General features: G+C 43.5%; 1 protein-coding gene across 2 annotated transcripts in view; it reads right to left on the reverse strand.

Moving 5' to 3' along the window:
• Positions 1-8979: 8979 nt before the first annotated feature.
• Positions 8980-26637, reverse strand: part of LRRC28 (leucine rich repeat containing 28) — an 84356-nt gene continuing 66698 nt past the window's right edge. Inside the window, exons 6-9 of one of the 2 annotated variants that reach the window (XM_090029671.1) lie at positions 24387-24489; positions 17121-17296; positions 15045-15204; positions 8980-9861 (exon numbers count right to left, since the gene is read on the reverse strand). In XM_090029671.1, the coding sequence (XP_089885797.1) occupies positions 9789-9861; positions 15045-15204; positions 17121-17296; positions 24387-24489 (512 nt within the window). In that variant the 3' untranslated portion in view covers positions 8980-9788. The remainder of the gene's footprint in view (positions 9862-15044; positions 15205-17120; positions 17297-24386; positions 24490-26637) is intronic. The other variant, XM_090029670.1, reaches the window with a different exon arrangement.

A 26637-nucleotide genomic window follows, 5' to 3' on the forward strand; every position in this document is an offset into this window, starting at 1 on the left:
GTTTCACTTGTAATGATCCCACGAGACGAGCATTACATTTACTTGAGGTTTCTGTAACAAAAATATCTGGAGAGTCAGGGTAGAAACTAAGGCAGCCAAATCCTTTTTGTGGTCAGACAGCTCCGGAAATTTGTGCATGAATGCAGCCATCCTCGCCGTTATCAGAGACCGGCCCTGGAACATTCTGGCTGATTTTTCAAGTTGCCTTAACAACAAAAATCAAAGTATTGAGTCTTAAAGCACTTTAAAAGCCATAAAGCCGGCTTCCTTTAAGAGCCACAGGGAGATGATAAGAGAACCTGAGGATAAACAACAAAAGCAGAATGGGACAAGTATTGTACCAGCAGCAGCTCAGACCTGATCCCTTCTGTGCCTGACTGTACCTTAACTGGGTGTTCAGACACACAGACACAGTCACATTGCATTGAACCTGCTCTCTGACAACCATCCCATTTATGCAGCATAGTATCAATTAAATAGGTGCTGCCTATCTTAAAAAGAACAGGTGTTCAGATCCAAAGGCCTTTCGCTGTCAGAAAGTTGGGATCAGAGTCCACTCGTCCTCCAATCTGCAATTTGTTTTGGCTCAGTTGCCTCTTAACATTACCGAGTGTTTAGGAGTACTCAGCACGGAGTAGGGAGTGCAAGGTTAAGAGGACAAATGCATCCCTGGCATCTTGCATTCTGACATCTACTTGTTACTTGACGTCATAGAAAGAGCATTTTGCAAGAATCCCAATCACTGAGCAGCCCGGGCCTAGCACGATGATTGCCAGTGTATGACACAGAGAACTCCCCAATTCGTAGACACTGCAGAGTGAAAGCACTGATTTAAGATGCATCCTTTATAATAGTCAAGCTAAACTAAGAACTAGAAATACTCTAGGAGCCTGACTGGGAAGAGATTTGCCCGTATTGCCTATATGCATAACGCTTGATTCCCCACAAGACTCTGGGTATGCACAATGCCATATTACAGATACAACTATGCACGGAGGCATTGCAGATTCTGCGAGGAAAGACACAAGTGTGCAGTCTGTTTATAAAACTGGCCTGATAAACTAAGGCCCTGTTTTTAAAGCCCAGATTTTAAGTCCTCCACATGAAGGAAGACGCCTGGTGGGATTTGCAGGGGTGCTAAGGCTTCACCTTCAGTTTTGTCCCACCTTTGAAAGGGATGCTCCTACTTCTTACAGCGAGTTAGGTTTTATGAGCACTTGGGCCCAATGTGCATTTACTAGGGGTGTGGGAGATGGTTCAGCCACCGGATCTGCTTATCCGCTTAGTCCAATAAGGCCTTAAGTGCAAGGCCTATTTACTCATTCATTGCTCTAAACAAGCCAAGCCACCACAGCCTCTGCTGTCTTTAACACAATTGTAAGTGCTGATCTGGTCTGGGGCAAAAAAAAAAAAAAAAAGGCTTCTTGCCTAAAAGCAGAGGCTCAAATGTCTGCTGTGGCTTAGGGAAGCAATTGTAGAGACGTAAGGCTGGAAGGGACTGTCATAAATCATTTAGTCCATGTTTAAATAGTCTTGTACGTGCATCTGGACAGATGCATCCTATGAATGAGAAGAATCCCTGCTCGCTATGGGTCATGCTGACAGACCCTGAAGTGCAGGAGCAAGTAAGGGGACCTGCACCTTCATTACTTCATTGCATCTTTCACAACCCAGGAACATTTTGTCCTTGGCTCCAACTGTCCTATTAAATCACACGGAGCAAGGGAAAACCCATCAGCAGGGTCATTCTGCTGAAAGATCAGATTTGACATTCACTGGAATGTTTTTCCACCTCCTCTCCAAGTGTTTCACCTTTTGATCTCCCCGTAGCCCTCCCTTCAGACTCTGTGAGGCTCTTTGCAGCAGCCACCACTTCAGGCTTGGATTGATGGGAAGCTAGCGATGACTCGCTGCTGTCCTTGCAGCTAGAGGCTGTCAATGCTGACATTCCTCGCTGGCATGGGAGATAGCATCAGGGTGCTGGAGCAGCAGGGGCGAGGAGCTTGAGGCCAGAGGCCCGAAGAGGGGCTTGTAGGACCAGGCAGGGGCGTAAACTCGCTCTCAACCGTGGCGGCACAGCTTCCAGCCTTACAATCCACAGAGGAGGAGTGGTTCCCCTGTGGCTACCTGGTAGACACCCCTGGAAGTCACCTGCTTTGCTGCTGTACAAGAACTGGAGGAATCCTTGTAGCTTGTGCCTCGAGGCATGCCTTGCAAGTGTTCAAGGGAATCTGCCTTGCTGCGTAGGAGATGCCTGCACCATGAAACAGCTGCTTAATGAGCTTACTTTGAGGCACTGCTTGCAAAAATGTAGTGCTTGAAAATGCTTCTCTACTGGCTGCCGTATCTGCCGCCACGGCACCTGACAGCAGAGGACTAGGAACTGACCATTGCTTGAGAGGACGAAGGGGTCCTGTGGACAGGTTCAGAACATCACAACACAGAAAAAATACAGGATTCAGTTATAATACAAAGGGGGTCTTTCACTGAGGCAACAGACTGCCTCTCCCTGACAATCTATTTCCCACAGCAATGTCACCACCTGGGATGGCCCATAAATTTGGCTTACAACAGTCACCCTGTAGGCCAGTGCTTCTCAACCTTTTTAGACTCGAGACACACTTCAACAGACCCTAGGCACCCCTCACTAAATGTCAACTCTTAGTTTTCACTTGTTTTTTGACTACAGAAAAGTAACAGAGCAATTCTTCTGTTGTGAAGAGCTCAGAAAGAATGGTGTTAACACTGTGGTTTCCTTTTTGAAATTTCTAGGTTTATCTTCTGAATCATACCTGCATACCTAATAGTGCCAACATCGCGCACTAGGCACCCTGCATCACCCTTGAAAGGATGTCAAGGCACCCGCAAGAGCCATGGCACCCCGACTGACAATCACTGCCAATAGGCAGTGCTTTCCTCCAGAGTGTGCGTGTAACTCGGGTACTCTGCATTTCAGCACAGGACAGCACTATCCAGCCACTGTCGATTTGCTATTTCTACTTGAAGTCTGTACTGATGCCAAGAGTTTCTCATTGCAATAAAAAGGGATAGCAATTTCTCTAATTGTTTCATACTCATCTATTTTGCATGCATCATTACTTGGTAAAACTACATTTTTAGGAAGACTGGTCAATATTAAAAGATTTGGACACTATTACAGTGTGTGAATATAAGCCACAGGTGCAGAGTGCAAACCAGTGTTGGTAAAGCACTTGGGAACCAAATCTCTATACAAAACTTAACCACTAGACAGCCTTACAATTTGAGCAACCAACACAGCAATGCCTTGGAAGACACTAGACTCATTCTTAATGGAGTGGGTAGTTGTGTCGAGCTAAGGAGGTTTCATTTTTGAGAACTGATGAGTTAGTATCAACGTGCCACACTGAGCATTAACTTAGTCACTATTTGACTTCAACAGCTTACCATAAGGGATGTGGGGGCAGCTGTCAAGAAGGAAATGAACTTGCATGAACAGTGAATAACTGGAACGAAAGATACTTAACATCTGCTGCTCTTACAACCTTGCTCAAAAGTCCTTGTTCTGTGATAAGGAAAATTGCTATGCATTGTTTGGCAAGGAACAGGAATGTAAATAATGTAAAACATAGCTGGGATCGGGCTGTGGTGACCTATGATCGAACCCTATAGATTAGTGGTTTTCAAGCTGGTACTGCGGGACCCTGGGCTTCCACAATAGGTTATCGGGGTTCTGTAAAGAGATGGGGGGCAGTGGTGGAGTAGGCCAGGAGGAAGTACGTGGTCATTGCCAACCTGGGTTGCCTGGCCCCGTGTCAGCCTTTAGGATAGGGGTAGGGGTTCTGCGGCAGCAGAAGTGAGACGAAAGGGCTCCGTGACCATAGGAAGTCTGAAAGCTGCTATTATAGATCATTACTTTTGTTCAGCTGAACTTGCCTAACATTTGAAATGAGTGTGTGGCTCCTGAGTTTTGGCAATGGGACTCCACGTGCATTATCTGACAAGCTCTGTTATCTGTTCTAGACTAGGGCTTCAATAAAATGGAGAGCTGCTTTTAACTTATTAAATAGTTCCCCCCACACGTTTAAGTTGCGGGGGCTGGAGGCCTACTATCTAACTGCTCTGCAAATGAATCAGAATTTAACACTGCTCTATTGCAGTTTGATCACTACAGTAACAGGAGCTTAATGTTGATGGACTATAGTGCTACCCAAAAATATAGTTTATTAACAAACATAAAATAAATTGCACCATTAACTTTAAATTAAGCACCTAGCAGACTCACTTTCCCCACAAGTTGACATTTGGTTAAGACACCGCAGAAGCAATACATTTATGCATTAAACATGTACAAAGAATAAGCTCAGCTGTTACCCAACCTTCAGTAGCAGTGTAAGAGCCAACTAAAGATGTGCAGCAAAAATAATGGTCACTCCACATGATCCCTGTCATTTCCTCCTACCAGACCTCTGAACTCTTATAGGTTTGTAATACAAAGACTAGTGACTACAATCCTGGGTTCAAGTTGCTCAACAGCTTCAGTCACAATTCAGCTGTAACCTTGAATTTTGCAACAATGATGAATGGTATTAAGATGGAGGAAGAGACAAATATAATTACTCCCCTGAAGGACTCAAGTACAGCTGCAGATAAGAACATTGCTTAGCACCCAGCATGGACTTTAATCTCCAGGTCCCAACTTTCACAAGCAATGTGACCATAATGAAATACATGCTCCTCTCTAGTCAATTAAGAGCTGATCCAGCTGTCACAGACATCAAAGGAAAGGTTCCTATTGCTCAACAGGATCTCAGGCTTCTACTCAAAAGCTTGTGACAACCAAATTTACCAGTTAACACTGAAGCACCAGTAAAGCCTGACCTATCGCTAATGAGACTACTCACACCAGGTCATGTTCTTGATTAATATGGAATTTGTTTTTGGAAAAGAATTTGGTCAGCCAAAAATTATTTACATCCATTCTGATCCTCTCCTGCACAAGGGACAACCCCCCCACCCCATCGGTGATTTCCCGTGGGGGGATTCCTTCCTCCCCCCCCGCCCCCGACTCAAGAGGCACCAGTCACCCATGTCCCTACTTGCTGTATAATAAAACATAAAGCTCCCTTTACAAGGCAGCCCACACATTGCATCCATAGGTCTAGAGGCTTATGGACATGGCATCTAACATAAATTGAGCTCACTGTAGTCTTATTTACATTCTGATACTCTCCATCTTAACATCGTATAAACCTACATTTTAATCAATCAGAAACATTAGTCGCTTTTAAAGTAGTTATTACTGAAAAAATACCCCCCTTTTCTCACTGTATTAGCTTCCTTGACTGTGCTAGTTCTGCCACATATATACACAGAAACAGGGAATGTTTACGAGACACAACAAATGAGAAATAATCATCTTCCTTTGAGCAAGGCACTGTTATCTTCTTTTTACTTCAAGACACCATTCAAAAATCTTCAGAAGTCATACTAAATTATACTGCTGGAAGCAGGTTTTGTGATGATGATCAAGGGGTGGACCAATTCTAGCACAGGCAGATCTAGACCAGAAACACTGCACAACTGAAGTGGGGTTATAAAAAATAGCATTCAAGAGATGTCAACTAGAGTGAGAATTGGTATTATGGAGCTGGTGAAACTGGTGACCCATAGTCGAATAGCATAATTCCAACCTCCCCTCCCCACCGGGGAGTTTGCATAGCTGGCGCTTCGCACTGGCCAGCTGGAGGTAACACTTCAGTAGAATACCAAAGTCAGAAAGAAAACCTATGGTAATTATTTTCAACAGTGGATAACACATCTGCAACAGCAGCAATGATACATAGATTGAAGATGAATTTAAGCCATCTTCTGTCCATATTCCGACTTTCCTTCAATATCAATATTAACGCAAAACTTCAGTGTCACGTGCTGGCTACGCAAAGTGTTTAAGACATTTTATTCATCGAACAGTGGCATTCCATGCTTGTGTTATCATCACTTATTAAAATATTAGTGACGTTTCAGTCTGCTGAGGCTTGTAGTCTTTATTCTGGACTGTACTTGCTAACAATAACAAAGAAACTGATATGAAGGCAATAAAGCATTTTGTAACCCACTCCATTATTGTAACAAGTACTTCAGTTCTTATCATGTGACCCACATTAAACCTGAACAATGATATCTATTAGCTAACAGAAGATATGCCTTTGAAATAACTTTCTTAGCTCAATTTTTGCTTAGTATAAAAAAGATATTTCCAAAGTCTGAGCTTCTAACATGGGGGTGGGGGGAGGGGACCCACAAAGAATCCCTGTAAGACGTATAAAAGAAACCAAATGTAAAAACAAAATTCAGTTATTTTTTCTCCTGATCTGATTAGGGTATTGCATTAGCAATTACAACGTCCAATACCAGCGTGGTTGCCCTATCAAACCATTCTGCAGGCTTACTCTTCAGTCCAACTGTATTTTACTAATGAGGCAAACAGCTGTTTGGGGATCAGGTGTCATGAAGTTAAGATGGCAGGTTGCATACACTCCTTTTAACCAATGGGGTTTTTTTTAAATTACATTCTAGCTCTATTATCAAGCTTTATAATGCCTGACACACCATTGCATGGCAAACTGGACAGTGAAATAAGTCTACATACATTAAGTGCCAGTCATTACAACTCTGGATCCTGTGCCACACTTATGAATTTCTGACATAAGCATACACTGACCTTGGGCACTCGACAACTCTAACTTACGCTGGACTTGTCCAGTAGAACAAAAGCAAAGATGTGGACCGCTGCTACTGTATTGATCCCCAAAGGCTGGAAGAGCATGGCCAAGATCTCAGAATTAAGACAAACTAATGAAAGGACAAAGAAGATATTTAATAGCGTAGAGTGTGTTTGGATGCAGGCTCTGGGCCCTTTGGAGCACCAGTCTTTTAAAAGGCTTTTATTACAGAAAGGCCAACAAAAACTGAGTGAGTTATTTTTGCCTGTTAAAGAAAAAAGTTTTAGGTTTAACCCCATAAAACTAACCCAAGAAAACCAGTACACCTTGTCATAAGTAATGAGAATAACCTACCTATCAGTTCTACCCTCCAGTGCCATTCCTTTGAAAAAGAGACATCCATAGGAAACCCGTAGTAGGAAAAAATGCTTGCTTTGGCAAGAGGGTCATTTTAAATGCCTCCCTTCCAAAATATATGTTTCTCTTCCCACTGCATATGCTAATACGTTACCAAGTCTGTTTATCTTTGTGTTTTTATAACATCAAATTGTTCCGTTCAGATCTATTTCAGCGTGTAACTACTGCACAGAGAAGAACATTGTGTTAAGTCCCAAAGTAATTTATGGTTAAAAACTAAACTGATCCTGAACACAATGTATTAATAAGAATATGCTACAGAACCAGCCAGGAGGGACTGCATTTTATACCTTTTGTTTCAGCTTAAAATTAAAAATATAAATCTCATTTTGGGCCGGCTTCTATCCTTTGTCCCGTAGCTTTAAGGAAAATATTACAGCAAATGATCCCCACAAAGATAGTAAAAAATAGGATCTTGAGCCTCACTTGCTCTGAATATGCTAAAAAGTATGGACAGCCTTTTTGTAAAGATATTTGACCACCTGTTTTTTCCCTTCTCAACCTCCCCTGATGTTAAGACACTTCACCAATCCCTCTTTTCTTTTTTTTATTTGAAACCAGCCAAACTGTGAACCCCAAGATAAAGGAACCAGCTATCTACAAGTCACAATGCTCTAGGATTTTCATCAGTCCACAATAAATCAATATGTATCCTCATATTTTTTGTCTAATAAAACATGAATTTTAAGTGTTTTTCCTCAAAAAGAGCACAAGATGTGCTGCATTTAAAAAACCAAAGTGTTACAAGCAAAGCATCTCCTCGAACCTGCTGGAGCACTGGCTCAGAGAGTATGTGAAGCAGGTCACATCAGGTGCAGGCTCTCAATGCTCCCCACCTGTGCCTCAACGGAGGCTAAGTATCTCGAAGTAACTCTTGAAAGAACAAGGTGTTCTTAGCACACAGAATTAAACACCTTAGTCTGTTGTCACAGGCTCAAATCTATAGTCGTGATAGCACTTTTATGGGGAAAACTATTTTGACCAGGGGGAAGAGATGGGAAAAAATGGCTTATGGGATGCCTGACAGGTGCTGAGGGTGTATGGATGCATATGCATGAATCCAACTGTACTCAGAGGAAATTACAGATATATCAGGAAAAACTGGACGGTCACAACAGAAGATTTTCATAGATTTCATAGACATTAGGGCTGGAAGGGACCTCAGGAGATCATCGAGTCCAGCCCCCTGCCCAAAGGGCAGGAAGTCAGCTGGGGTCATAGGATCCCAGCAAGATAAGCATCCAATTTACTCTTGAAGGTGTTCAATGTAGGCGCTTGAACCACCTCCGCTGGCAGACTGTTCCAGACCTTGGGGGCTCGGACAGTAAAGAAATTCTTCCTTATGTCCAGCCTGAAACGGTCTTGCAGGAGTTTGTGACCGTTCGACCTCGTCATCCCTTGGGACGCTCTGGTGAACAAACTTTCCCCCAGATCCTGGTGGTCACCCCTGATAAACTTATAGGTGGCCATCAGATCTCCCCTGAGCCTGCGCTTTTCCAGGCTAAACAGTCCCATGGCTCTCAGCCTGTCATCGTAAGATCTGTTTTCCTGACCTCTGATCAGGCGCGTGGCTCTCCTCTGGACTCTCTCCAGCTTCTCCACATCCTTTTTGAATTGTGGAGCCCAAAACTGGACGCAGTACTCCAGCTGCGGCCTCACCAAGGCCGAGTACAAGGGGAGAATGACGTCCCGGGATTTGCTCGAGAAGCATCTATGGATGCACGCCAGCGTTTTGGTCGCTTTACTAGCCGCAGCATCACACTGCAGGCTCATGTTCATCTTGTGGTCAATGATGACCCCCAAGTCTCTTTCTTCTGTAGTGCTAACCAACGTAGCACTGCCGAGCCTATAAGGGTGCTGCAGGTTTTTCCTCCCAAGGTGGAGAACCTTGCATTTTTCGGTGTTAAACACCATGAGGTTCTCATCTGCCCATTTGCTGAGCCTGTCCAGGTCAGCCTGGATCACCCGCCTGTCTTCTGGCGTGGATGCTTTGCCCCAAAGTTTGGTGTCATCGGCGAACTTGGCCAGTCCACTCCTGACTCCAATGTCCACATCGTTAATGAAGATGTTGAACAGTATGGGTCCCAGGACAGAGCCTTGAGGGACCCCACTGGCCACAGGACACCACGATGAGTGACTGCCATCAATCACAACCCTCTGGGTCCGACCACGGAGCCAATTTCCCAGCCAGCAGATCGTGGTGGAGCCAAGGCCACAACAGGCCAGTTTGGCCAAGAGGTGATCATGGGATACCTCTTGTTTTGTTTTTTGTTTGTCATTGTGTTTTAAAGTACAGGTCAGCTTAACATTATTAAAGCAACTAAAACTGGTTCTGATGATGTGATGCATTGCAGTAAGTCAAGTCACACGAAAAGCCCCTAAAAACAGTACGGCAGATGGGGCTCCTTGGAATCCTTTTGGTTTCTGTCGTGCCTCGGAGGAAAGGGAAGGCGTTAATCCTTGTAAAAGCTTGATCGTTACATTTCCAAAAAGTTTCTGCTGTTCGTACAAATTTGATAGGGCAGGATTTAAATGCTCCTCTGTGTCCCTGACTGGGCGCTTCTGCTGCTTTGGCACACACGCACATACAGTATTCCAGTACCAATGGGATGTACTGCCTAATGCAGCTTTAAGCTGGCAACACTCCTGAGTAGCTTTAAGTGTTTATCAACTCAGTAGGTCAAAAGTCTGGAGACACTGGGTGGAGCAGCAGTATGCCACAAAACTAACAGTTGTCCTCCTGGAAAAGAAAGAAGAGACAGAAGAGAAACAGTAGTCAGCTCAAGATTAAAGTGACTGGCCTCATTCCATAAGAGACAATGTTCTGGATTGTGAAAATAGAGGATTAACCCTGGTTAAGCTATCTAAACAAAAGATACCAAAATTTGGTTTATAAAAACATCGAGAGCTTTTCTCTTTCCAGAGGGTGTGGCTGAATGTTATTGCCAGCAGGTTTAACAACTAAAAGGAAAATATCTGGAGTAGTCCTTGACTCACTTTTTTCTCGTGTTTTACTGCGTGTAGGCATGAAACAACTCAATTCCCAGAACCCAGCAGCGGCTCAGCTGGATATACACCCGCCGTGTAAACAAGGAGTGCAGAATGGATCTTCAAAAAGGATAGCCTGTGGGCTCCGTTACTGTATTGTACTGTGCTAGATACCACTGGGGACCACACTTTTTTGGCAGGCGTGATGCAAATTAACCTCATGCCCCCCTTGTATACCATTCTGATCTCTGACCCGCTGCTCTGCTTTCTGCTTCCTGCCCTATCTGCTGCTGTGCTGTCCCCCACACACAGAGGCTGCTCATGCCTTGTGCCCCGCTGCCACAGGTTGCCCATGTCTGTTCTATGCAATATGCATCTCCACATGAAAAAACAAAAGTGCCCGATTCAACTGCGACTCTCTTTCTCCCATAGCACCACTAGAGAACTGCTTAAGGATTTTTAATCCCAAAGTAGCACTTTGCCCTTTGTTTTATAGAGAAATGACTATATATACCCTCCTTGTACATGAAAACCCAGTTCCATCACTTCTCAACCCTCCTTCCTCACCCAAAGTGCTGTATCTTTTTAGAAGTCAGTAAAACCTTGTCCTCCCAGAAGAGAAAATCTGAGCAACTGTGGAACTATGATGACACGTGCTAACCAGCACTGCTCAAACACTCATCCCTGCCACCCTGTGTCTGTAGACTGAGAGGGCCGGTAGACCTAACAACCGTGCACGTATTGGATGCAATGGGTACAAAGAGGCGGTTACGATGTAACTCTTATATGGCATGCTCCATGAGTGTAGTAAAAAACATTGTAGCCACTTTATTTATTTATACTGCTATAACAGCATGCAGATGTAGTAGTGATATCATACCAACTGATGTGCCCTCCTGGATGGCAAACCCTTAGCTCATCTTTTAAGTCAGCTGAAAGTTGCATCTGTCCCCAGCCTGAGATTATAAACTCATTAGGATGGAGATCTTGTCTTCCCACGTCTTTCTAAAAACCCTACCATGACAGGGATTGCATTAATGACAATCTTACCAGGGAAGTACAAGTGCTGCAAAAGTAAGAACAACCCTTGAGTCTGAATGTCTATGGGTTTACGTCATAACTTTACAGTAGATGAAAGTTATCTGTGGTTTTTCTAGGATACAATTCATTCTGGGCCAGGGGAAGTGATAGGTGTCTGCATAAACTAGAAGTCTTGGAAATATTAAGCTACAAGTAAAAAGCAATAATGAAAATTTTAAATGAAAGAAGAGACATTTAAGGGAACAGAAGGGACTAGAACACTGAATTGTCAATAGCAAAATGTAATTTGCAGGGGAAAATATGGTATTGTTTTTTAACATTTGCAATAATAATTTCTTTCATGAAGAGACTTTACATGGCAAACTTCAGCACAGCAAGATTTGTAATAATTCCTGGTGAATAGGGGTGTGTGTCAAATATGTCCATGGGCTCATAATTATACTTCTATAATAGCCATAGAAATCTGTTCTCTTCCATCCTTTCAAGAATCTAATCCCTCCCCTCCCACGGCAATATTGTTTCATAAAATAAATATCAACCTTCGTGGTTTGTCCACTTCAGTTGTAAGTTCCCCAACAATGAGATTTCTACCACCTCCTTTGAACATTATACCATCCTCTAATAGACCCCACTGCCTGGAAGAAATGCATTACCACTTGATTTTTTCCTTAATTTCATCCCTTACATCTCAGTGTGACCTCTTGTGGTGCTCTAAATATAATGACTAAAAATTGGAAATGAATTGAACTGAAACTACATGAAAATCCACTGCAGTTTAAACATATGACAGTCAGAACTGCAACAGAAGAGCAAGCTGAAGAGTGCTATGCTTACAATCAGAAGAGCTTTCTAAGAAAGGAGATGCCTCTTCCAAAATAGCATGTATGCAGCCTTCTGGCTGGTGCCCAAATTTGATATGTACAAGCTGTTTACACTTCATAAAGCTGTACTGCTTACAAATCAGAGAAGTATTATGTCACAAGCCACAGCACAAGAGGCTGCAATAGAATTAGAGAAAAATGGTACTATCTATTTGAATCAGCAATCAGAGTTTTCTGGCTTGTTTTCTTAAAAATTTCCTACTGAAAAGCAACTTTTTTTTTGGTGTGCTGTTAATGGTTTCTATAGGATTGGAATGGAGTGTGGTACTCACTGGCGTGTGGTATATTCAAAGTGCCATTTTTGAAAAGGCCCTATATCAACTGCCTTCCTTTTCCACACTGTGTAAGTGCAGGCTGTCTAAGGACTTGTTTAAAAGAGTCTTTGCTGGCAAGAACCTGTCTGTCAGATTTGTTTGTCAAGCAGTATTTTTATAACAAACTAGATTTAAGAAATCTTGAACTGCAGGATTAAATTTTGCAAAGGGATCTTTCGTCTTTTTTCCCCCCTTTTTTTTTATTGTACCCGCTACCTCTGGTCTCACGTCCTCATTGTTCAGTTATTAACCTATTCTATAGGGGTGGGGAGGGGAAATCCTACACCAGGGGTGGGCAATTATTTTGGGCGGATGGCCACTTACTGAGTTTTGGCAAGCTATTGAGGGCCACATGACAGGCAGCCAGGGGCAGATAAATATTAATTTTCTAAATTTTTTAGCAGTCCCGCAGGCCAGATGGAATGGCCTGGCAGGCCGCATCTGGCCCACAGGCCACATTTTGCCCAGCCATCCTAGACTTTTCTACACTGCTCTGTGAACACAGCATCATCTTCTGCACAACAGAAATGTCCCCCTGGAGCACAGGGCAAAAGTGTATGCTCGCTTATTCTCTGTCTTATCTATAACCAGAGCCACAGGGTGTGCATTGTGCCAGAGCCTGCTTTCAAACACAAGTATGAGCAGAACCTCAATTCAAAACAAATTCTGGAGAGGTCTCCAGGGGGATCCAGGCGGGGGGTAATGAGAACAGGATGCTGCTACCAATTCTCTTCACTGACTCTAAACGTCATTTGACAGCAGGCAGAAGGGAAGCACCTGCACATGCTTGTTTCCCATTCATCATGGGTAGATGCTAAACTTACCTCTGTCTGATAATGTTGTGCACAGAGTGACCAGCACGCCCTATTAGGAGCTGAAAATGAACATTTTCCTCCTCCCTTAGCATCCTTATAATCTACACCAAACAGCAAGCGTGTTGTTTACTCTTAGGGAGAGAGGACATGCAACCAATATCTTTCCCAAAAGATCAGGTGACCACAACTGGGTGGAGTGGAGATAGAAGAATGAAGGTAGACAAAATCACTCATGCCATCGTCATCCACTGACATTTAAAAAAACAAAATAGACTAAGCTCAAAGTTAGTAGATCTGGGATCTGAATGTGCAGGCAGAACTGACTGGAAAATGTTCACAGAGTACTTTTGCTACTACAGAAATCTGACTTTGCCAAAACTAGACTGGTCTGGCATCCATTCCCACAGCTCAGACTAGCAAGCAGTGCTGGAAGTCCACTACAAAGGGACCCGTGTTCACCCTGAAGTTACTCCACATCTCCACCCAAGGAGCCATGCTTTCCCTTGTTCTCCCTAGTCTGTGATTGTGTGACCAGGCACAGCAAAAAATACATGTAGGTTTGTCTGCCTCACTACATTTGTAAAACCGTATTTCACTAGCACGGCTCTTCCTACCACACAGAAGTCTTTGTCCACGTGCGCCACAGTTCCTAATATTTAGGAAGAGTGCTTCAGCAGCAGAACATTTTAAATTAATTCTGACTAAGGATGAAATGCTTGTTTTTCTGTCTTTTCTTTTAGTCTTAAAAAGGAACTGTGTTGTGTAGCTTTTTATTTAGCATTTCCTTTGCCTCACACATGGAGCGAACATATTCAGTAAAGGGCTGATGTCTGGCAATATTTTCTGCCTGAAGCACAGAAAATTCTCCCACTGGATTTCTTGATCATCCACACACCATTCCATCAGGAATAATGTAGTACTATAAAAGCAAAGCTATTAGCTTTACAACAGCTATTGCCACCTTCAGGCTGTTCTGGACTGGTGGACATGAACACAGATATAAGATTACTTTCATTGCAGAACAACCTATACCAAAGGACTTGTCCCTCTTGTTAACAGACTTAAGATAGCAAGCTCGGGTACCCTGGAAGCAATAGATCTACCACCTTTTACAGGAGTGCTCAGAAAAAGGACTTAAAATCTGTATGTCAAGTGTCCAGGTTGTAGCCATATTGGTCTAGAGGAAAAAGCAATCAGGGTAGAGGTGATATCTTTTATTAGACAAACAAGATTTTTGCAAAAAATCCTAGACTCTTCTACACTGCCCTATGAACACAGCATCATCTTCTACACAACAGAAATGTCCCCCTGGAGCAGAGAGCAAAAGTGTATGCTCGCTTATTTGTTGTATGTTATCTCTAATCAGAGCCACGGCACGTGTGCAAATTTTTTGCAAAAATCTTGTTGGTCTAATAAAAGATATCACCTCTACTATGAACCCCGATCACTTTTTAAAATCTTTGGGCATTTATACAAATCCTGTACCTATTCATGCTGCCATGCGCCAGAGATCCAGTGAGTTGGAGTAGGCTCACCCAGCACTGCATTGCACGCATTTTTATAAACAGCGAAAAGCATGTCGGCACTGAGAAAATGGCGGTGGTCCGCTTTTGAACTAAAACACATTTAATGTGTTTTAGTTCAAAAGCGCACTGCCGCCACTTTCTCAGCGCTAGCACACACTTGGCCATTTATACAAAACCATGTGATGCAGCACCTGGCGCTACATCACACACATCCAAAAAGGCCTTTTAAGACTCCCAAACAAAAAAAAAAAAAAGGAAAAAATCTTTAAGACAACACTTGGCTCCATAAAGATGTTTTTCCTCTCAAATGGATCCCATGTAAGGTATGAAACGCCAGTGTAATTTGCAGTGCAATTACCCCTGGTGCAGTCCCGCCATTGGAGTCTCTCTCAAGGGAAAGAGCTTTGGGTAGACAATAGTAAACATGGGCTGGCTGCAGCGGTGACAGTGTCCCAGAGGGCAGTGCAGCAATTCCAAGAGACTTTTTGGTAATGAGATTGGCGTCAGGAAGTTGAAATCTAGGGAAGAAAAGAAACACAAGAAAGCATCAGATCTGTAACAAACTAAATTCATAAAGTCACGCTCAATAATCACATTCCATGCACCCTTAGCAAATGATGTATCCCACTAATCCTCTCAAAAACATCTGGCCCCTATCTAAGGAGTAGTGAACAAAAGCAAATTTTCCACAAATAAGGTGAAGCACTTGATGGAGTTTTTGAGTAAAACTGCAGGTATAGGAACAATCAGACCCAATTATCCAGGTGAAGATACTTCTCAAGCAAATAAATGAATGATAAGTAATAAAGCATTTCTAAACAGCAAAGGTGTCAACTAACTCCAACTGAAAGCATGGATGATTTAGGGAAGTGCACTTGTTAAATCAAACTAATCAAACCAAAGGGAGGCTGCTTGTTTCATCAATGTCTGTTCAATAATTAGCAATACAAGACCCTATGAAGGAAGCTAGTATTATTTTACTGATGTATTTCAAAGAAGAATCACCCCAGGGCAAAGCCACAACTCACACAAAACACAAACAACTGATCACTCCCTGATTCAAAACAGTAAATTACAACCCAATTAATCAGAAGCCTCATCAGATTCATCCAGGTCAAGATCTAAAACCTGGTCCCAACAAAACAGTTCTTCTAGCCATAAGTCTGTAACTCTCCCTCAGCACCTCAAGCTGATCCTGAAAAACTATCCTGCTTTTCCAAGCCTAAAAACCTGCTCGTCTTTAGAGTTATAGTCATGCCACATGGCAGAGTGGTTATGTGACATGGATAAGTCACCACCATAAACGTGATAAGATTACAATCACCTGTGACCTAAAAAGGACATGAACTCTGTTCTCTTTATGCCTCAAGTTTCCGGCCCCTGTCAGCACAGAGATTAGAAATCTGCAAATAAAACGAAATGCCATCTTTTTGGTCTACGCTTCTGCTGTTGTAAGGCTTCTATTTAACCACCATCTTTTTTTTACCCATTAACTAACAGGTATAAAAAAAATGCACAGCCCCTAAGCCAGTCATTTTTTACTCTCCAGCAGTGCAGCATTGTTTCCTATGTGACATATGCTTACGTTTGTCCCACTCTAATATCTCCCTTCATCACTAGCCTGAACAAAAATGTTGGTGGCAGGGGGTCCCAAGCAGAAGAATGTCAGCTCTTGTACACTTGCCTGGACAAAAGGCACTAGTTCATGCCAGCAAACTGAGTCATATCAGTGAATCCCATCCAGTTTTTCACTGTACCCTCCTTTACTTCCAACACCTCGACTCTCTCTAGGAGTCCACACATTCCCAAGGTGCTAGACAGAGAGCTCTACAACCCTCTCAAATCTCTGACAAAGCCCAAATTCCTAAATTATACTCAACCCCAGTATTTCATGTAGTAACATGATGTATAACTAAAGCCATGGGCCAGTTTTCAACAAAGAGTCTGAACTGGGGCAGAACTAAAACAGCTCAGCTGTCAATTTGTACTGAAATGGCCAACAGCTGCTAGCATTTCTTCTGCCTTATGTATAATAAGTCTGCCAGTTTAGGAGTGTGTTGCCTGGCAAGGAGCTGCATTGTTGGATGATGCATCTCCTCTTGCCTCAGGATAATATTTCTCCATCTCCTTTCCCCATTAAAGGCAGTTTCTTCTCTGCTGCAGACTGAAAAGCCTGCATGCTTTTTACGTTGTCCCCAAGAAAACATTTCTAAACACCACTTTACCTTTGGAGCACAGCATTTAGCAGAGGCATTTAGCAAACTCCTTTTTTTGCTGTATTTTATCACTTAAAATGTAATTTGATTGAATAAATGCTGTAAGACATTAATGTTTGCACAGTTCTTTGAAGAGCTATATAAATGCTATTGTTATCTCTGAAAAACATTCCTGGTTTTCTCACACTCTGAAGGATGTTAAAAAGCAATTAGGATACCTTTTAAAAACCTGTAGTAGGTGTTATACAGAATCCTCATGGCCAGCTCTTGCAAAGGCAGCACATAATCTGTCTCTGTCCCTATAGACTTCACCTCTGCTGGGAGGAACACAGTTAATTGCCCTGATGAAAAGGAGAGCAGCTTCACCTCTGAAACCTTAATAGGGGAACCACAGCTGGAGGGACACAAGACATTTAGATAAGGGTTAGCAACAACAGAAGTTAAAAAAATGGAGAAACCCAACATGCCAGCCCAAAGTGCCCTTGCCACTGCTCTGCAGCACACTGCTCCCCTCAAGCAAGAGCTCATTCATATCTGCAGACCATGTTTCAGACTGACAATCTCATCCTCTGTAAGAGTCTAGTTCTGGCCCAACTGGAGGTCTTTACTGGTGAAGTGATACTCAAGAACTAGAAAAAGGAGAGCATAACCCCAGTCAAATTGCGTGGACTGAAAACCCCCCCAGCATCACAACCCCTCTCATCTAGCCAGGTAGTAAGCCAACAGCACAAACTGGTTATTGCTATTGCAGAATATATATACATTTGCAAATGGTCAATTTATTCTGTGTTGTGGGCCAACCAGTTCAGAATGAGTAAAGATTTTCCCCACCCACAATTTCAGGTCATTAGCCTTTAAAGTGCCACTGGATGTTGCAGTACTGGAAGATAACCCCAATCCTGCCCTTAGCAATCCATATTCAAAATAAGGGGAGCTCTCTGATGGGTGTAGGGGTGTAAACAATGCAGCTTAATGTACGTAGGTAACAAATACCTGATTCCCTGCTGCAGTTGATCTACCCAGGCCAACAAGATGTGAATAGAAAAATTCTATTAAGAGGCTGGGGAAGACACCCTGTTTGTGGTTTGTGACAAACCCAAAGACACAAACAACTTCTGTTGATACCAGATTTAGCAAACGAAATAAAAAAAAAGTAACCACATTTGTTGGTCTTCCCAGAAACTGGTCCCAAATCCCAGATGAGGAAATCACACCCTAAGAGATTTGGAAGAGAAAACTCAATCCAAGTCCAAGATAGCAGCAAGGAACTCCACTCTAAAAGATAATGGATAAACACCAGAGAGGCAAGCAGCAAAATAATTAACCTCTCTACTGAATTAAATCAGTATTAAATCTTTTCTACAAAGCATCAGGGGATAGGGAAAAAATTGGGAACTGAGAAATCAAGTGTAACATTCATTCTCTAGCCCCCAACAATCGGTGCCTAGAGAATGAATTATCATCACAGCCAATGAACCCATATTGTTGCATTTTCAAGCAGAAGTGATGTAAGGGAAGCTTTTCTGTACAGCAAACTGAACTTTGTTGGCCAATCCCTATGAACTTTAATAGATGAGCCACAAGTAAGTCGCACTGAGGTTTAACCTCAATATTGTTTAGGTATGACGTTTGCTTGAAAGACTAGGATATTCATATCCAAAGCTCCATCCCACAGTTGAAAATCAGAGGTAAGAAGCAGGCTTAAAGAGACAGCCACATAAAACGTCTGCCAAGACATGGCAGGAGAAAGGGGACTATGCTATGAATTATAGATGGTTATTAACAGAAGCAAAGGACTGGCAAAGAATAACTCCATGAGATAAAAAGGGGGAGGCATTGCTTCTTTTTCTTGCTTGGTCATCCCTTATGTGGCTGGAAAAAGTGAAACCCCCCCTTACAAAAGATGTCCTGCAAATAAACCACAGGACTAAGATTACGATCTCTCACTGACTGCCTTCAGCCAGAATGACAAGTTCGCAGCAGTTAACCCAGAAGCCCATGCAGGTGGGTAGTGAGTCTAATCTACAGAAAGTGAGATCAAAATTTATTTCCAGAGCTGAGACCACTTCCTATCATACAAAAGGGGGATTTCTCACAGCTTATCCGATGGCAGGATTCAGACAAAAAATCATTACTTGCACAATGTAGTTTATACTCTAGCTTCAAAACCTCAACTGTACACGAGTAACTACACCACGCGTCAGGTTCTCGCTGCCCAGTAACCGACCAGATAGAGAATGAAACCCCCGTACCTTCATTCCAAGACTATCATTCTTTCACCTGAGCAGTAAAGACCTTCCACTGGCCACTAATTCTTACTACTAGAAAGAACGCAGGCATGCTTCAGCAGGCAATTAGGATAGTCTTTCAAGATCATTCAGCTTATGATCACAGTGGGATTTGTGTGATGGTCTTTATACAAATGACATAGTTACCTGACTAGAAGAGAAAGAATTACTGTACTGAAGTGTGAACAAAGCAGAGGCGTAACATGGCTGGGCACCCAGGGCACACACAGGGGTAGCAGTGACTTTCAGTTACCACTATGTCAGTGGCATGACTGTGCACCTGTACTCCCCTCCCCAAACTGGTGCCTGGGGCAGCTTCCCTGGGTGTCCCACTCTAGTTATGCCACTGGAATAAAGTTTCTCTTAGGCTGGAGTTATCCCTTCACATGGCTGCTTTACAGATGTGTTAAGCATTGTTACAATAAATGAAGAGGGGGCTTCGTTTAGCGCACAAACACACATGCTATACCATTTACTAAAAGAGTAGATTCTGATAGAAGTGACTGCCTTTAATACAAGCACTGCCTTTAAATACATAGGGGGCAAAAAGAAAGTTCTGGGTAACGTGGGGCCCCTGCAAGACACGCTAGGAAATTTGGTCGTCACACTGGATGACAAAGGTAACCTATTTAATGACTTCTTTGCCTCCATTTTCCTGAGCAGGGACCGGAACAGCCACCCCTGCCCGGGCCCCGCTTAAACCCCAGGGGAGGCGCACTTTGGCCAAAGGTCAGGGAGGATCTAGTCAGGGAACTTCTGGAGGGACTGGATGTATTCAAATCAGCTGGTCCGGACGATCTCTACCCCAGAGTACTGAGGTCATTGCAGGACCCCTGACACGGCTTTACGAGCACTCGTGGTGCTCTGGCACAGTGCCAGAGGACTGGAAGAGGGCCAGTGTGGTTCCCATCTTCAAAAAGGGGAGGAAGGAGGACCTGGGGAACTATAGGCCGCGTAGTCTTACCTCGATCCTGGGCAAGCTTTTTGAGAGAATTATCCTGGCGCATGTCCACGAGGGGCCAGCAAGGGAGATCATGCTTAGGGGCAGCCAACACGGGTTCACTGGAGGCAGGTCCTGTCAGACCAACCTGGTGGCCTTCTGCGACCAGGTCACCAAATCCTTGGATGCAGGGGTAGCAGTGGACATAGTCTTCCTGGACTTTCGGAGGCCTTCAACACTGTTTCTCACCCCGTTCTCATTAAGAAACTGGGGGACTGTGGTGTCGACACCCACACAGTCAGATGTGTCACCAACTGGCTGGAGGGCCGCACCCGGAGAGCGGTGGTGGACGGGTCATTTTCGACCTGGAGGGATGTGGGCAGTGGGGTCCCCCAGGGCTCGGTCCTCGGGCCCGCACTGTTCAACATCTCCATCAGTGACTTGGACGAGGGGGTAAAAAGCACCCTGTTCAAATCTGCTGATGACACTAAGATGTGGGGGGATGTGGGCACGCCAGAAGGGAGGAATAGGCTGCAGTCGGACCTAGACAGATTACAGGGGTGGGCGGATGAGAACAGGATGGGATTCAACACTGACAAGTGCAAGGTGCTGCACCTCGGGAGGAAGAACCAGCATCATACCTACAGGCTGGGGAACGCCCTTCTCAACAGTGCAGAGGCAGAAAAGGATCTGGGAGTCATCATTGATGCCAAGATGAACATGGGCCGGCAGTGTGGGGACATGATCAGGAAGGCCAACCTCACCTTGTCGTGCATCCACAGATGCATCTCAAACAGGTCCAGGGAGGTGATCCTCCCCCTCTGTGCGGTACTGGTCAGGCTGCAGCTGGAGTACTGCGTCCAGTTCTGGGTGCTGCACTTCAGGAGGGATGTGGGCAGCATGGAGAGGGTCCAGTGGAGGCCACCCGCATGATCAGGGGGCAGCGAGGCAGGCCCTACGAGGAGAGGCTACGGGACCTGAACTTGTTCAGCCTCCACAAGAGAAGGCTGAGGGGGGGGATCTAGTGTCCTGGTACAAACTAGTCCGAAGGGACCATCAGGCACTGGGGGAGTCCCTGTTCCCCCGAGCACCGCCAGGAGTGACCAGGAATAATGGCCACAAGCTGGCAGAGGGGAGATTCAGACTAGACATCAGGAGGCGCAACTTCACGGTCAAGGCAGCTAGGATCTGGAACCAACTTCCAAGAGAAGTGGTGCTGACTCCTACCCTGGGGTCTTTAAGAGGAGGCTGGATGAACACCTTGCTGGGGTCGTTTGAGCCCAGTACTCTTTCCTGCCATGGCAGGGGGTCGGACACGATGATCTGCTCAGGTCCCTTCCGACCCTACTAACTAACTAACTATGCAGTTTTCCTTGTTTGAGGACCTGGGTAGATACAGCCTTAAGACTGCAACCCCAGCTTTGTGGTCCGCGGATAATAAAATGCTACCTTTGTTTGGAGGGCCTTGATGGAAAGTTTTTCCAAAAAAAAGTAGAGTTTAACTGAAAGTAAAAAAGAAGAAGCATCTGATCAAGTCAAAATGCTTGGACTATCCATTACTGTTCTCCCCAGGTACAATCATTACAGGCAATCAGAAATGCCAAATGCAGCCTACATAATACCAACACACAATCCATGACTGCGCTCCCTCTGTAATGGTGAACAAATAGGTGCACTTTTATTGCTGGTAATACTACAAAGGCCAATCAGAAATTAATACCTCCTAATTTTTAACTCCTAAGCAAGCCGTGGATATGGGAGGGTGTTCTTCTTCTTGATTTCTTGCCTAAGGGAGCAACAGTAAATTCAGAGGTCTACGTCAAGATCGTTAAGAGACAGAAACATTGAATGCAAAGAGCCTGATCCAAGAGACATGTCTGGGGTGCTACTTCTACCTGACAACACTTGCCTACACACTGGCTCGCATACCACAGAGGCAATCTTATCATTTTGGGTGGACTGGGTTGCCCCACCTGGCACACAGCCCAGAGGATGAGGGACAGACTATGAGGGCGACACTTTCAGCATGACAAGGAAGTGACGGAGCGTTTGAGACAGTGGCTGCTCAACAAAGAAAAGGACTTTTACAATGCTGGTACACATGCCCTTGTTCACCGGTGAAAAAGCCACTGACAGAGAAAAACTCTATGCTGAAAAACAGCTGCGTGTTCAGTGATGATGTATACATTTTCTGTGCAAGTTTAATATTTTTTCAATACTATTTGGCTGGGAAAACAAATAGGAGGCACTACTTTCTGACTGAGCCTCATACCAATAACAAAAAGCCCCGTCTTTACTGATTAAGGAAGATGTAAGCACCAGTGTGTTGCAGCACGTGGATCTACTTGTGCCATCTCACAGGAGGAGTGAGGAGGATTTGTTAATAATGTCTATGCAGTGCTTTCAAAACCTACAGCCTTGCCTACATTACACCCAAAACATGTTCCATTACAGCTGGTACTAATGCAGCTCCATGAGTGGTAGTAAGAATGGAAATGTAGTCAAGGGACTGTTATCTGCTGACTTTTTAGCTATCCTGTGGTCTAGACCCACTCTGAAGTTTAACATTGGTCAAAACACCTACAGGATGAGATAAAATCTAATCAAGATATCAGCAGAGGATGCCGTGACAAGCAATGTCTGCAGACGGTTTTTAAAGAAACTAAGTCAAATGAAAATCTGGCTCAGTAGAGTCAACTGATGCCGCGAAAAAAAGGATTAGTAGAAAATTAGTTCAAGAAGATACAAATATGTTTAAAAAAATTAAAATGGGAATTTGGAAATACGATGAAACAACCTGCTTCCCCATCAAAATAGGTAGGTTTTAAATGACTTAAAACGGAGGGACTTGTTAAGCCATACCTGTCACAGAACTTATTGGCACTTACTACCACAAGTCTTTTCTCTGCAAATAAGTTCAATGTGGTTTCTTTTGACTCTTAATTCACTCTAACGCCTTCTTTACAATTTATTCAGATTTCTGACAAACCAAAGTACATATTTAAAGTGGGCACTTATTTAAAGATTAGATCAATCAAATTTGAAATCAGAACATAGTGACACCATCTGGTAAGAGCAAAATTGTGATACAACCACAAAATATTTATATGTTACAGGACTGGCACCAAAATGCCCCGTTCCCATCAGGAAAACCTTAGAAACTCAAAGGCACTCAACAGCTAGCACATTTTAGCAAGGCCTGGATTATAAGTGGGGAAGTTATAGTTACTTTAAGCTCAGCCGAGGGACAGTCTTACAAATTTATAATTAGAAAACACTGGGCCTTTCCTCTCAGATCAGTTTTATACTAGGATCACTCCGTTATGATGCTGTTCCTCATTTATGCAAGCCTAGGTGAGAGAAGAATGAGGCTACTGTGCTGGACAGCACACTTCCATTGTGACCACAGACACGAGATGGTTTAGGTAGGGTATTTTTAAACATGCGTACATAAAAACAGGACTATAATTTGTAAAAGTTACTGATGACAGTCCCTAATTGCAGATCAGGCACTGCAAGTAACTGCAACTGGGATGTAATGAGAGTCTGAATAAAACGCAAGGTGGCCCAGACTCTGCACAGCTTTGAAGACCTGGGAACTAAGATGCTACAGGGCAGGGGTGGCCAGCCTGTAGTAAAGGTGCCACAAGTGGCATGGGCAGCCTGTGTGCAGCACACAGCAGATCAGGAAGGGGACAGGCAGCAGATGGCCAGATAGGTCAGGAAGCAAAAAGCAGAGCAGCAAATTGGACAGACAGCATAGAGCAGGGAACAGAAAGCAGAGCATCAGGAAGAAGGGGACTGGAGTAGCACTTGGAAAGGATACGGGACTAGTTGTCGCAAGCCTGCCAAAAAGGCTGGTCCTCACTGCTACAGTCACCGCAATATTTCCCTCATTCTTTGGTTTTGGAAAAGCATGATTCTATGAACTCTTCATGCTTTTTGGACCAAATTTAAATGTAGTTGGCTTTCAAGCCTCTGGCCTTAACATTATTACTAAAAGTTTCTTAGAAACAGTTGCAAATGCACCAGCTGCTCTTATGGCTTACTCCCGAAATAGTGAAAGTTCAGCAAATTAATGTGGAAGATTTATTACAAAACTAATACAGAACTGGCAGCTAAAGTAATCCCCTCAAAGTAACATCAGTCCTGAATCAATCACAAAAAATAAATTCCAGTTGTATCACATAGGCATATATTTATGGAAAGGGTTAGGAGAAAACGTATGCAAAACATTAAAATTAATTCATGCTTACCCATTACAGCCAATGACTTTATTATATAGATAAGAAGGGAGCCCTTTCAGGTGAATGTTGTTATCCACATAAACATATTGCAGCTCCCGTGAACGACCTAAATCTGGGTTTACAAGACAAAGAGGGGGAGAAACATGAAGTAATGACAATTCTGGGCAAAAGCTATTTAAATCAAAATAAGCTGACTAGACTCAATGTAAGCGAACATGAAATATTACTCTTCAACAGTTAAATTTGATTGACTGAATTATTTATGAAAAGAAAATCTGTCGAAAAAGTATGTTAAAGGGTACTTAAAAGTTAAAATTATTCTTAAAAAAAAAACTTCCAACCTTTCTAAAAATTCCTATATAAGGGACATATCCCTGTGAGAATGAGCTTCATTAAACCAAATCTAATGTCATTTTGAAAAGCCAAATGCCTGCTGGACTCAAATATCTCTAACAGATACTTTAAAAATCCCAGGTCAAAACCTCTGCTAGTGTGAATTTGTGCAGCTCCACTGAAAGCAGACATGCACCAATTCTGAGAAGCAGTTTGCCACCCCCCCACCCCCGTGGGGCTGTGCAAAAGAGTATGGCAATTTAATGTAATTCGTGATATCTATTGCAAGTAGTAGTCATTCAAAAACAGCTTTGCAGACTACACAGAAGATGCAGAATAAAAGATAATGACGGGTGATTATTATGCTATTGAAAAGATGTTCATTTTTTCTCCTACTGACAAAACGCTAAACAACATTTGGATATGGTTATGGGTAAGCTATCAATACATTTTGAGCACTGTAACATCTTCCCATAAAGATCAGACACAGAGGTTGGCTAGGGAAAACATTTAAGAGTCAAATGAGCGCAACACAGATAAAGAATATCTAAGGGAGAGGAGATATGCTAACTACATACAGCTATTTAAAGGTGGTGAATGCCTAGCAAGACTGAATGAATTTAGTCTGGGACACAAAAGAAAGAAGTAGGAGAAATGTGATAAAGTTGAGGGGGGAAATTACGTTTTTGTCATTAGCAAGATGTCTTCATCTGGGGAAGTCTCCCAAAGGGAAGTAGTGAAAGACGAACTAACCCAAGACATTTAAAAACAGATAGAACAAAATGCTAGAAAACAGTTCAATGAAACAATCTGGAACAGACAAAGAGACTGATGTAGCTGATCTAAGTGCTCACACTTTTCTCTAAGGTCTGTGCTTTCCAAGTATTACATTCACACTCAATTACAAACATCTCAAATAAATGAAAAGCACAGAACGAAGAAACTTAGGTTTCTATTGGAAGGGTCATTTATTTGTAAAGGCAACTCTGTAGACCAGTCCAAAATGCATTTTAAATAGGTCAGTATGACTCCAGCATACTCACTAGGGGTATAAGCATTATGGATTTAGAAATTAAAGCAAGCTGAACTAGTGCTTGATTGAAAACACAAAGAATTCGCCAAGCTGAAAGCTTACACTGTCTGAGACTCATCCTAACTTTCCATCTTTACCAACTGGCAATAAAATACTGTATAAAGGAAGTCTCAGCAACTATGCTGCTACTTCCTGTTTCATAAGTAGAACTAGCACATCAAGAGCAGAGTGACAAGTGAAAACATTTTCTCTTAAGTTGTACAGCAGTAGTGAGCAAAATGCAGCCCGGGGGCTGGATGTGGCCCACCAGGCCATTCTATCTGGCCTGCAGGACCCCTAAAAAATGTAGAAAATTAATATTAATCTGCCCTGGGCTGAGAGTGAGTGTCCTAAAATTTAACAGGGAACCACAGTTACAAGCTAGCCTGGAAATGTCCCTTTTCTACATGCAATTATGAAGCAACCGTAAGGAGCAGAGGTGCACTGATATATCGGTGGCCTATCAAACCAGCACCAATAAAAGGGGTATTTATATTACTGGCTACCGGCTTTTTTTGGCCATTGTAGCCGATGATGTTCTCTGATACTTATGCCTCGTGCCCCAGATGCCTGGGTTCCCTCCCACAAGCTGGGGTGACCCCAGATACACCCCCATCCCCTCACTGGCAAGCCAGGCTGGAGCAGAGCAGCAGTCGCAGTGGCTCAGGTGCTGGCGCAGTCACAGACTTCGGGGCTGGGGCTGGGGTGGGTGCTGTAAAAGGCACCGCCGAATGCTGCAGACGTGACTGGGGTGGGTAGAGCTGAGCTGCCTGGCTCAGCCCAGCGTGACTAAACCCACAGTACCTGGGGGTCTGCGATGCAGGGGCCAGGACAGAGTCTGGCAGGGGCCAAGAC

This window comes from Crocodylus siamensis, chromosome 15 (assembly GCF_052110815.1).
Source record: "Crocodylus siamensis isolate JL-2025a chromosome 15, ASM5211081v1, whole genome shotgun sequence".
Lineage (NCBI taxonomy): Eukaryota > Metazoa > Chordata > Crocodylia > Crocodylidae > Crocodylus > Crocodylus siamensis.